The 12,610-nt window shown below is 46.8% G+C and overlaps 1 protein-coding gene across 14 annotated transcripts in view; it reads left to right on the top strand.

The window, feature by feature from the left end:
• LOC139532643 (protein unc-80 homolog) overlaps positions 1-12,610 on the top strand; it is a 106,500-nt gene that overhangs the window by 37,890 nt on the left and 56,000 nt on the right. For 9 of the 14 annotated variants that reach the window (XR_011666626.1, XM_071330528.1, XM_071330527.1 and 6 more), the window contains 10 exons: positions 342-550; positions 5,225-5,331; positions 5,885-6,044; positions 7,929-8,101; positions 8,455-8,667; positions 8,818-8,953; positions 9,793-9,926; positions 10,225-10,402; positions 10,964-11,167; positions 11,596-11,696. Coding sequence is in view for 13 of the 14 variants with exons in the window: in XM_071330528.1 (XP_071186629.1) it covers positions 342-550; positions 5,225-5,331; positions 5,885-6,044; positions 7,929-8,101; positions 8,455-8,667; positions 8,818-8,953; positions 9,793-9,926; positions 10,225-10,402; positions 10,964-11,167; positions 11,596-11,696 (1,615 nt within the window). In the remaining variant the exon portion in view is untranslated. The remainder of the gene's footprint in view (positions 1-341; positions 551-5,224; positions 5,332-5,884; positions 6,045-7,928; positions 8,102-8,454; positions 8,668-8,817; positions 8,954-9,792; positions 9,927-10,224; positions 10,403-10,963; positions 11,168-11,595; positions 11,697-12,610) is intronic. The other 5 variants (XM_071330531.1, XM_071330530.1, XM_071330533.1 and 2 more) reach the window with 1 other exon arrangement.

Below are 12,610 nucleotides of genomic sequence, written 5' to 3'. Positions count from 1 at the left end.
CCAAACTTTTGACTGGTACTCTGCATGAATGTACGCCCCACAAAATGTATGTTTGATGAGAACTATTTACTGTCTGTCTGTCTGTCTGTCTGTCTGTCTGTCTGTCTGTCTGTCTGTCTGTCTGTCTGTCTGTCTCGCTCTCTCTGACTATGTCTCGCTCTCTCTGTCTCGCTGTCTCTGTCTCGCTCTCTCTGTCTCTGTCTCGCTCTCTCTGTCTCTGTCTCGCTCTCTCTGTCTCGCTCTCGCTCTCTCTGTCTCTATCTCGCTCTCTCTGTCTCTGTCTCTCTGTCTCGCTCTCTCTCTCTCTTTCCATCCCTGTTTCTCTCTCTCCATCTCCCCAGTGATGAACAGATTCCGGGGGCTCTGCTGGGCAGGAAGGACTTCTGGAGGAAGATGTTCAAGTCACAGAGTGCTGCCAGCGACACCAGCAGCCTATCAGAGCAGGACACGTCGGAGTGCACCACCGCCCACTCGGGCACCACCACGGACCGACGAACCCGCTCACGCTCCCGACGCATCTCCCTGCGCAAGAAGCTCAAGCTGCCCATCGGTAGGTGGCAGTGCCCCCCACAGTACCACAGCGCCACCCTGTGTCCATCTATGGAAATTATGATTCATTCTAGTGATGTCATCCTCTAAGGGTCATGACAGGCCTGATGGAAGTTTTTTCCTGTAAACTTTCCAAATGTCAACAAAACAAAATACGCTAGACAGGGTGGGATCTTTATGTCGGTAAAATGAATTATGCGAGAAGTGTCGGTGGTAACGCTATTATGCGCAAATATTGATATAATAACCATAATATTGAAGTAAACTTGGAGTCACACGATGACTTGTGTGACATCCTCCCACTACGACTAGTCGGGAAAGAAAGCAGTTTATGAGGCTACAGATGAAATAAGTTATAATGAACTTCACAGGGTGGTGAAAGTGCACGGTGATGAACTTCACAGGGGGGTGAAAGTGCACGGTGATGAGCTTGATGCTCCTTTCCAATAAATATCCAGGGTCTTATTCTGGTGACATGATGATCAATGCTTGACTGCCGTTTGACAATTAAAAATAATCTCGCTCTATTGTTCATAATAACCTCATAATAACCTCACCTCAACCTCAATCATGTAGGCTATATGTAAAGCACACGTGCCAATACAATAGTGGGCACATATAACGCAACATTTTTTGTGAGAAAACCATCAGTAGAGTTGAAAATGCGATGGAAACCCATTTAACTTTTAAAAAATTATGCGGTACACAGGAATGACGAAGCGAAAACAGGTTTTTAGAAATGTTTGCACATGTTTGCACAAACTTAAATACCTTATTACATAAGTATTCAGACCCTTTGCTCTGAGACTCGAAATTGAGCTCAGTTGAATCCTGTTTCCATTGATCATCCTTGAGATGAAGTCTCTGTGGTAAAGTCCACATGTGGTAATTACAATTGATTGGACATGATTTGGAAAGGCACACACCTGTCTATATAACATGGTTGACAGTGCATATCAGAGAAAAAACCAAGCCATGAGGTCGAAGGAATTGTCCGAAGAGCACCGAGACAGGATTGTGGTGAGGCATAGATCTGGTTAAGGGTACCAAAACATTTCTGCAGCATTGAAGGTCCCCAAGAACACAGTGGCCTCCATCATAATTAAATTGAAGAAGTTTGGAACCACCAAGAGCTCCAGAGTTCCTCTGTGGAGATGGGAGAACCTTCCAGAAGGACAACCATCTCTGCAGCACTCCACCAATCATGCCTTTATGGTAGAGTGGCCAGACGGAAGCCACTCCTCAGTAAAAGGCACATGACAGCCCGCTTGGAGTTTGCCAAAAGGCACCTAAAGGACTCTCAGAACATGAGAAACAAGATTCTCTGGTCTGATGAAAGCACGATTGAACTCTTTGGCCTGAATGCGAAGCGTCACGTCTGGAGGAAACTAGGCACCTCTCATCACCTGGCCAATACCATCCCTACGGTGACGCATAGTGGTGGCAGTATCAAGCTGTGGGGATGTTTTTCAGTGGCAGGGACTGGGAGACTATTCAGAATCGAGGGAAAGATGAACGGAGCAAATTACAGAAAGATACTTGATGAGAACCTGCTCCAGAGCGCTCAGGACCTTAGACTGGGGCGAAGGTTCAAATTCCAACAGGACAACGACCCTAAGCACACAGCAAAGACAACGCATGAGTGGCTTGGGACAAGTCTCTGAATGTCCTTGAGTGGCCCAGCCAGAGCCTGGACTTAAATCCGATCAAGCATCTCTGAAGAGCCCTGAAAACAGCTGTGCAGCGATGCTCCCCTTCCAACCTGACAGAGCTTGAGAGAATCTGCAGAGAAGAATGGGAGAAACTCCCGAAATACAGGTGTGCCAAGCTTGTAGCGTCATACCTAAGAAGACTCAAGGCTGTATAGCTGCTAAATGTGCTTCAACAAAGTATTGAGTAAAGGGTCTGGAAAGCCCATAAAATTGTCAGTGACTCCAGTCACCCAAGTTATAGACTGTTTTCTCTGCTACCGCACGGCAAGCGGTACCGGAGCGCCAAGTCTAGGACCAAAAGGCTCCTCAATAGCTTCTACCCCCAAGCTATAAGACTGCTGAACAATTAATAAAATCGCCACCGGACTATTTACGTTGACCCCCCCCCCCCTCCCTTTTGTACACTGCTGCTACTCGTTGTTTATTATCTATGCATAGTCACTTCACCCCTACAGTGGCCTGCGAAAATATTCACCCCCCCTTGGAATTTTTCCTATTTTTTTTGCCCTGGAATTAAAATAGATTTTTGGGGGGTTTGTATCATTTGATTTACACAACATGCACAGACACAGACAAAAAAAACTGAAAACTTGAGCGTGCATAACTATTCACCCCCCCAAAGTCAATACTTTGTAGAGCCACCTTTTGCAGCAATTACAGCTGCAAGTCTCTTGGGGTATGTCTCTATAAGCTTGGCACATCTAGCCACTGGGATTTTTGCCCATTCTTCAAGACAAAACTGCTCCAGCTCCTTCAAGTTGGATGGGTTCCGCTGGTGTACAGCACTGTTTAAGTCATACCACAGATTCTCAATTGGATTGAGGTCTGGGCTTTGACTAGGCCATTTCAAGATATTTAAATGTTTCCCCTTAAACCACTCGAGTGTTGCTTTAGCAGTATGCTTAAGGTCATTGTCCTGCTGGAAGGTGAATCTCCGTCCTAGTCTCAACTCTCTGGAAGACTGAAACAGGATTCCCTCAAGAATGTCCCTGTATTTAGCATCATCCATCATTCCTTCAATTCTGACCAGTTTCCCAGTCCCTGCCAATGAAAAACATCTCCACATCACGATGCTGCCACCACCATGCTTCACTGTGGGGATGAGGTTCACGGGGTGATGAGAGTTGTTGGGTATGCGCCAGACATAGCGTTTTCCTTGATGGCCAAAAAGCTGACCAGAGTACCTTCTTCCATCTGTTTGGGGAGTCTCGCACATGCCTTTTGGCGAACACCAAACATGTTTGCTTATTTTTTTCTTTAAGCAATGGCTTTTTTTCTGGCCACTCTTCTGTAAAGCCCAGCTCTGTGGAGTGCACGGCTTAAAGTGGTCTTATGGACAGATACTCCAATCGGTGCATGTTACAAATAAAGTTGGATTTGATTTAAATACTTATGTAAATGCACTGTATCTGATGGGAAATCGGGCATATTGGACCAATTGTTTGTATGCTGATTTTTGAATATTCGTATGAAAATCTGTCGCCAATTGGATAGAAACCTATCTACTGACACCAATGTATGATTCATTGAAAATGCAACTTTGTCACTGGATCATTAATGTGTCATTCTCTGTGTTCACTAGAGTGTAGTGATGAACTCGTAGCATCTCTCTAACGTTGTGTTTCTAAGTATATGGTTTGCATGTAGGCAAATTTCATGCTTCTGTAGGCTAACTTCATGCTTCTTTAGGCTAACATGTTCTGTAGGCTAACGTCATGCTTCTGTAGGCTAACTTCATGCTTCTGTAGGCTAACATGTTCTGTAGGCTAACGTAATGCTTCTGTAGGCTAACTTCATGCTTCTGTAGGCTAACATGTTCTGTAGGCTAACATTATGTGACATCATGTTTCTGTAGTCTAGCATCATGTTTCTAACGTCATGTTTCTGTAGGCTAACGTCATGTTTCTGTAGGCTAACATCATGTTTCTGTAGGCTAACGTCATGTTTCTGTAGGCTAACGTCATGTTTCTGTAGGCTAAGGTCATGTTTCTGTAGGCTAACGTCATGTTTCTGTAGTCTAACACCATGTTTCTGTAGTCTAACACCATGTTTCTGTAGGCTAACATCGTGTTTCTGTAGGCTGACGTCATGTTTCTGTAGGCTAACACCATGTTTCTGTAGGCTAACGTCATGTTTCTGTAGGCTAACACCATGTTTCTGTAGTCTAACACCATGTTTCTGTAGGCTAACGTCATGTTTCTGTAGGCTAACATCATGTTTCTGTAGGCTAACACCATGTTTCTGTAGGCTAACACCATGTTTCTGTAGGCTAACACCATGTTTCTGTAGGCTAACACCATGTTTCTGTAGGCTAACACCATGTTTCTGTAGGCTAACACCATGTCTTGTTGTACGGGTGATGAGTAGACAATTCACTTAATCTCTTTATGGTCTTCTTTTGTATTCCTTTTGTCTCTAGCATGCCGTGGGACTGTTCACCTTCCAATTACCGTCTCTGTCTTACGTATGTGTGTATGTATGTATGTATGTATGTGTGTGTGTGTGTGTGTGTGTGTGTGTGTGTGTGTGTGTGTGTGTGTGTGTGTGTGTGTGTGTGTGTGTGTGTGTGTGTGTGTGTGTGTGTGTGTGTGCTTCACAGACCCTCTTTCTTTGTTTGTTGTGTACAACTGCTCTTATGTGCCTTGTTCTATGACCAAGTATTTTATGCTATTCCGTCTGCATTTGTGTGGATTATAACTTATATTCCTGTGTGTGTGTGTGTGTGTGTGTGTGTGTGTGTGTGTGTGTGTGTGTGTGTGTGTGTGTGTGTGTGTGTGTGTGTGTGTGTGTGTGTGTGTGTGTGTGTGTGTGTGTGTGTGTGTGTGTGTGTGTGTGTGTATTCAGTATGTGTTCTGCCAGTATGTGTATGTCTCGATGTATAAGTGTGATGTTTACCCCTCTGCACTCCTCCCTCCCTCCATCCATCCCTCCATTCCTCTGACTGGGGTGGGGTGTGTTTGCAGGTAACTGGCTTAAGCGGTCATCTCTCTCTGGGCTGACCGACGGGGTCGAGGACTTGTTGGACATCAGCTCTGTGGACCGACTCTCCTTCATCCGCCAGAGCTCCAAGGTCAGGGCTCACTTACTGACCACAGGGGGTCGTGTCTCTCACAACTGTCTACTTCAGTGCTCTCCAACCCTGTTCCTGGAGAACTAGCATCCTATAGGTCCTCTCTCCAACCCTGTTCCTGGAGAACTAGCATCCTGTAGGTTTTCGCTCCAACCCCAGTTGTAACTAACCTGATTCATCTTATCAACCAGCTAATTGTTAGAATCAGGTGTGCTAGATTAGGGTTGGAGAGAACCTATAGGACGGTAGCTCTCCGGGAACAGGGTTGCAGAGCCCTGGTCTTACTGCCATGGGCTGATGTATAACCTTTTCTCACGACTGAGCTGAGCACACCATGTCCTCTTGTATTGTTACCTGGGCATTTTGATCATTTCTAAGGGATAGACAACCAAATCTATTTAAATGACTAGTTAGATGGCAGCTTTGTGTTTCTTTTGTTTACAACTTGTTATTTCTGTTTATATATTTATTTATCTTTTTAATGCTACATATTTGTTGTTCTACTGCCGGTGGTGTGGACAGTCTTTTCTCTCTCCACCGCCCCTGCCTGCAGGTGAAGTTCACCAGCAACGTGAAGCTGTCGGAGGGCGGCGGGGGAGCAGGGGGCGTGGAGTACGGCCGGGACGAGGAGGAGAATTTCTTCAAGCGGCTCGGTAAATGGCGGTCTGGCAGGCGGAACCCATCCAAGCTTCACCACACAGAAGAGAAAGATGGTAGACCCCCGGGGTGTCCCCTATCACCCCCCGCCCGCTCGCCCCCTCACCCCGTCCGCCTCTCTGTGTGTATGTGCCTGACTGTCCTGTTCCGTCCGTAGTCTGTCCGTTGGCCTGTCTTGTGCGTCCAGTGCTCTGTACACTCTCTGCCGCCATCTTTCATGCTAGTGGTGTTTGTATGTATTTGCCGGCCACTGCCTGTGCAAGCCCCTGGCAGATTTAGGGGGAGACCCCTAGCCCTATACATGATGCCCTAGACTCATACATGATGCCCTTGACTCATACATGATGCCCTAGACTCATACATGATGCCCTTGACTCATACATGATGCCCTAGACTCATACATGATACCCTAGACTCATACATGATGCCCTAGACTCATACATGATACCCTAGACTCATACATGATACCCTAGACTGATACATGATACCCTAGACTAAAACATGATGCCCTAGACTCATACATGATGCCCTAGACTCATACATGATACCCTAGACTCATACATGATGCCCTAGACTCATACATGATGCCCTAGACTCATACATGATACCATAGACTCATACATGATGCCCTAGACTCATACATGATGCCCTAGGCTCATACATGATGCCCTAGACTCATACATGATAGCCTAGACAAAAACATGATGTCCTATACTCATACATGATGCCCTAGACTGATACATGATGCCCTAGACTCATACATCAGTCTGTTCCATCCCTGTTTAATGGCAGCCATGTTGAACTCTTCTCCTGGCCAGAGGAAGCTCCATGGTCCTTCTGCTAGCACGGCACAATCTAGCCATATACAGACACCTCCATGTCCTCCAATGTCCCCATGGATATGAGAGACAGGTAAAGGGACCAGGAGAAGGAGGGAGAGAGGGACAAGACAGGTAGAGTAACCGGGAAAAGGAGGGAGAGAGGGACAAGACAGGTAGAGGGACAGAGAGAAGGAGGGAGAGAGGGACAAGACAGGTAGAGGGACCGGGAGAAGGAGGGAGAGAGGGACAAGACAGGTAGAGGGAGAAGGAGGGAGAGAGGGACAAGACAGGTAGAGGGACAGGGAGAAGGAGGGAGAGAGGGACAAGACAGGGAAGAGGAGAGGGGGATAGACGAGGGGTAGAGAGTGGGACTTTAACACAACATGTGGGGCACATGGTGCTGTAACTGTCTTGTCTTCGTTGAACCACTTATCCCATTATGGATAGAAACCCACAAAATCAAGAAATATTACCATGAAGAGTTACAACAAATTCATCATATTTGTTGAATGTTGCACATTTCCTAGCTTAATGACCGTGTGTCCATCTTTCTCTCCAGCTTCATTTGTTAAGTGGCTCGATGGTGCTTTCATTCAATGGATTCAGACATGACCTAATCATGCTATGTTCTATGGGCAGTCTGTTCTCTCGTTCTTTTGTGTGATCATGTTGCTATATGGGTGTGTCATTCATGCCAGCACTCGCAAAGATAATGCCCAGAGCCCTGAGTTTTTCCTGGTTAGATCAGATGGTCAGAAAAACCTCCAGGCTCTAGTTATGCTGTAGAATAGAGGTCCAGGCCCCAGATGGCCCTAGTCTGCCCTACTCACCTCTTTTTTTCTGTTACTGCTGTTTCTCTCTCTGTCTCTCTGTTCTCCCCCATCACTTCCTCCCTCCCCCTTCCACTTGCTCTCTCTCTCTTCTCCTCCTATCCCTCCCCTCCTCCTTCCCCTTTTCCTCCGCTCCCTCCTCCCTCTCTATCTATTGCTGTTCTCCCCCTATCCCTCCCTCCCCTCTCCCTCTCCCCTCCTCTCTTTCTCTCCTCTACCCTTCCCCATCCTTCCCATACCTCATCTCCCCTCCCCCTCTCTCTCTCCCACTCCCTTCCTCCTCCACCAGGGCCCCAGGGGTTCCAGGAGCGCCTGGCAGCCAGCCAGGAGGCCATGAAGAACAAGAACGTGGTGAACCTGGCCGCCATCCGCCAGGGCATGAAACGCTTCCAGTTCCTGTTGAACTGCTGCGAGCCAGGCACCATCCCTGACGCATCCATCCTGGCCGCTGCGCTCGACCTGGTCAGTTACACTGTAGTCTCAGGCTGGAGTTGAATCAAACCGGTCATGTTACACATTGTCTTTGTTTAATTCAGTGTTTTTCAATCCTGTCCTCTGGATTCCCCAGCCTTTCCACATATTTCATCTGTTCCAATACTAGCACATCTTATTCAATGAATCAATGATCAATCAACTGCTGTATACTCCTGTGAGGGGAGTCTACCAGGTAGTAATAAGCATTTTTTACTAGACTCGACCGTTCTGGAATGTTATTTGACAGAGGGAAATATTTGTAAATATTGCAATATGGGATTGATTGAAATAAGATTTCAGGGATCTGACAGGACATTATTGTACTTCCTGGTGTCCGACAGGAAGCGCCTGTGGTTGCCAGAGCCTCCCTGTTCCTGGAGTGCGCCCGCTTTGTCCATCGTTGTAACCGTGGCAACTGGCCCGAGTGGATGAAGGGTCACCACGTGAACATCACCAAGCGGGGTCTGTCTCGGGGACGCTCGCCCGTGGTGGGAAACAAGAGGAACCAGAAGCTCCAGTGGAATGCAGCCAAGCACTTCTGTCAATGGGGAGATGTGAGTGACTTTCTGATGGGATGACCAACTATCAAATGATTCTACTGACCGAGATTGTGTATGAAGATAGGCGCTAATAGTGTTTGTGTGTGTGTGTGTGTGTGTGCGTGCTGCGTGCGTGCGTGTGTGTCTCTGGCCTTCCTCTCCCAGGCCATTGGTACGCGTCTCAGTGAGCTGTGCCACTCAGACAGCGAGAGTCCTGCCAACATCCTGGGTTTCATCTACGACGAGGAGACCAAGCGAAGATTGAGAAAGGAGGACGAGGAGGAGGACTACTTAGACGACAGTAAGCCATAGAAAAGGAAAAGTCATTTTAAAGGGAAATATGGTTCACAGAAGAATCGTGTTAATTTGTATTTTGAGTGAACTATCCCTTTAAAATTAGCATAATACGCAAATCCATTCAATCCACCACATCCGCCGATGTCGCACTTCCACATCTGCCGTGAAAGGTGACAGAGCTAGAGTGTTGTTTGTCAGACCATGAGGCATCCCGAAAATTGGTCTTCTCGCAAAATCGTCTATAGCGTCTGAACGGTTTGGAAAGACAAGACTCACGAACAAGATGGTGTTCTCAGTTTTGCTCTATGACCCCCACAAGCTTCTTTGGACTCGTCTGAAGTCGGTACAGCCGATCTGCCGACTTCTGTCTGTAGCGTCCGAACAGTTTGGTCTACACACTATGACCCCTCTGTGGAAATAATACGTACATGGCGGTTGTTTTGCTCTAGGACGCCACTGCCCTCACAAGACTTGTCTGAGGGTCCCCTGGTACCAGTTGAAAATATGAATGGAGGTATACTGTATGCGGAGACTGTTTAGTGCCAAAACAATGTTCAGATATAGGACAGGCACTTCAGAACCAGCTTCCTTTTGATTTTTTGGGGGGACTATCTGTTGTTCCATGTAGTGAATCTGGTATTCAATGCATTTGTATGGGCTAATAGCAGTAAGGCCAAGTAAAAACGTTAATCAAATAATTGTTTTATATATTTTTTTATACTTCAAGAGGTCTTAGATCCTTGGTATGACCTTCTAAAAACAATTCCATATAGCTTAGTAGAACCCCCCCTCTTCCACTCTTATAGGTTAAGCCAAATTTTGACCCCAAATATCCGTCCCCAGATACAGTCAACCCAACAAAATGCGGCTGTCCTTTCGCTCTCAAGATGGCCGCCTGCCAGTTACTGCTGGAGATCACCACGTTCCTCAGAGAGACATTCCCCTGCCTCCCCCGGCCACGCACAGAGCCCCAAGTGGTCAGTAGGAGAACTTCACTTACTTGACACTTACTACTCGAATGCAATCATATCCCTATAAATCAATTTGTGTGTGTGTGTGTGTGTGTGTGTGTGTGTGTGTGTGTGTGTGTGTGTGTGTGTGTGTGTGTGTGTGTGTGTGTGTGTGTGTGTGTGTGTGTGTGTGTGTGTGTGTGTGTGTGTGTGTGTGTGTTCGCGCATATTTGTGTGTGTGTCTGTCTGTTCGTATATGTCTGTCCATGTGTGTGTGTGTTCGTGTCTGTCCATGTGTGTATGTCTGCGTTGTGTGTGTTTGTAGGATTTGGAGAGCTGTCGATTGAGGCTGGACCCTGAGCTGAGTCACCACCGTTATGAAAGGAAGATCAGCTTTGCTGGTATCCTAGACGACGAGGACGGCCACGACTCTCTGAACAGCAGCAGCCACACACTCAAGTCTGACACGGCCTGCGACGACAAGAAGGCCCAGGAGCCTCTGGGTAATTGAGTTCTGCTAAATTGGCCGTGTCATAAGGGTCCCTGTCAGATGAAAATCTCTAAAACAGAAACTTTTCAGGAAACTGAAAAAACGGCCATATTTTCTCATTAAGAAACATTTAATTATAAAACTTCAAAAGCTATAAAGAATACATGTTTTTGGTTATAGTAAAAAAACATGTTGGGTGTGGGGTATTTTTTGGGAGGAAACAGCTAACTTCCTGCAAAACAAATGTGTTTTATAATGCTATTCTACATATTTTGTCATGAGGTTATGAGAAATAGTTTCTATCTGTTAGCAAATTTCCTGCAAATCTGCACATTTTGTTATCATATGCTATCTAGGGGGCCCACAACCTCCCCCAAACATGGGTTGTGTGCCCCATGGAGGTTGGTGGCCCCAGGGCACATGCCCTACGTGTCCGTTCGGTAATCCGGCCCTGTGTGTGTGTGTGCCTTATATAAAGTGTTACCAAGATGTTTTAAACCCAGTGTACGGGAAGTATGGGACTTCATAAACCCAGTGAGATTGCGGACTAACCTTTTGAATTCTGCCCGTCCAGCTCCCATCAGGAGGAGTCGTGCCGGGGGCTCTCGCCTGCTGCAGATCAAGGGGGCCAGGAGTTTCAGGGTGAAGAAGGGGGGCTCTCTGTCCTCCATCCGCCGGGCCGGCAGCCTGAAGAGCACCAAGATGTCCCGCCAAGACTCAGAGTCAGAGAACGAGGAGGGACTGCTGTCCCAGAGCAGGGACACTGTCACTGATATAGGTAACAACACAGTAACCACTGATCTCAGATTCCCAACCCCATATCCTAACCTTGACCATTAGGTGGGTGAAATAAGATCTGATCTGGTGACAACTTCTACTGCCACCCATACATAGATCTAAACTAATAGATCATCTGATCTATTCTAATCACAGATGTAGGCACCCTAAACCCGATATAGTGCACTACTTTTAGCCAGGGCCCTATGGAGCCCTATTTGCCTAATACTCAGTCATAGTGGTCACCTGTCATTCAACAACTCTGTATCAAAATGTGATGTATAGCATTCATTGTCATCTGTCCCCTTTGGGTAGTTAACTCAATGACGAACTATGTTTGTTCGATGGGAGATGCAAAATATCGGATTTCCACGAGGAGAGTCAATGAAGTAAACTGACACATTATTGTTGTGTGTTGTGACATCACAGGAAGTCCATGGAGCACCAGTGAACCCAGTATTGAGCCAGAGGGTTCAGGAGGCACCGGCGGAGGAGAGGACAACTACCACCGTAACATGTCCTGGCTACATGTAGGTGCTGTGTGTGTGTATGCCTACTTTTACGTGCGTACCTACATGCGTGCATTCAACTTAGCATACTTGTTTGTGACCTGTACAGCGCATTCACCTGACCACACATGCTATAAAGCTAGCACATTGCCCTCATCAACCCCATTCACCTGACCACACATGCTATAAAGCTAGCACATTGCCCTCATCAAGCCCATTCACCTGACCACACATGCTATAAAGCTAGCACATTGCCCTCATCAAGCCCATTCACCTGACCACACATGCTATAAAGCTAGCACATTGCCCTCATCAAGCCCATTCACCTGACCACACATGCTATAAAGCTAGCACATTGCCCTCATCAAGCCCATTCACCTGACCACACATGCTATAAAGCTAGCACATTGCCCTCATCAAGCCCATTCACCTGACCACACATGCTATAAAGCTAGCACATTGCCCTCATCAAGCCCATTCACCTGACCACACATGCTATAAAGCTAGCACATTGCCCTCATCAAGCCCATTCACCTGACCACACATGCTATAAAGCTAGCACATTGCCCTCATCAAGCCCATTCACCTGACCACACATGCTATAAAGCTAGCACATTGCCCTCATCAAGCCCATTCACCTGACCACACATGCTATAAAGCTAGCACATTGCCCTCATCAAGCCCATTCACCTGACCACACATGCTATAAAGCTAGCACATTGCCCTCATCAAGCCCATTCACCTGACCACACATGCTATAAAGCTAGCACATTGCCCTCATCAAGCCCATTCACCTGACCACACATGCTATAAAGCTAGCACATTGCCCTCATCAAGCCCATTCACCTGACCACACATGCTATAAAGCTAGCACATTGCCCTCATCAAGCCCATTCACCTGACCACACATGCTATAAAGCTAGCACATTGCCCTC

Source organism: Salvelinus alpinus, chromosome 10 (assembly GCF_045679555.1).
Source record: "Salvelinus alpinus chromosome 10, SLU_Salpinus.1, whole genome shotgun sequence".
Classification (NCBI taxonomy): Eukaryota; Metazoa; Chordata; class Actinopteri; order Salmoniformes; family Salmonidae; genus Salvelinus; species Salvelinus alpinus.
Note: the sequence above shows the minus strand (reverse complement) of the source record. Positions and strands in the feature narration are given on the sequence as shown.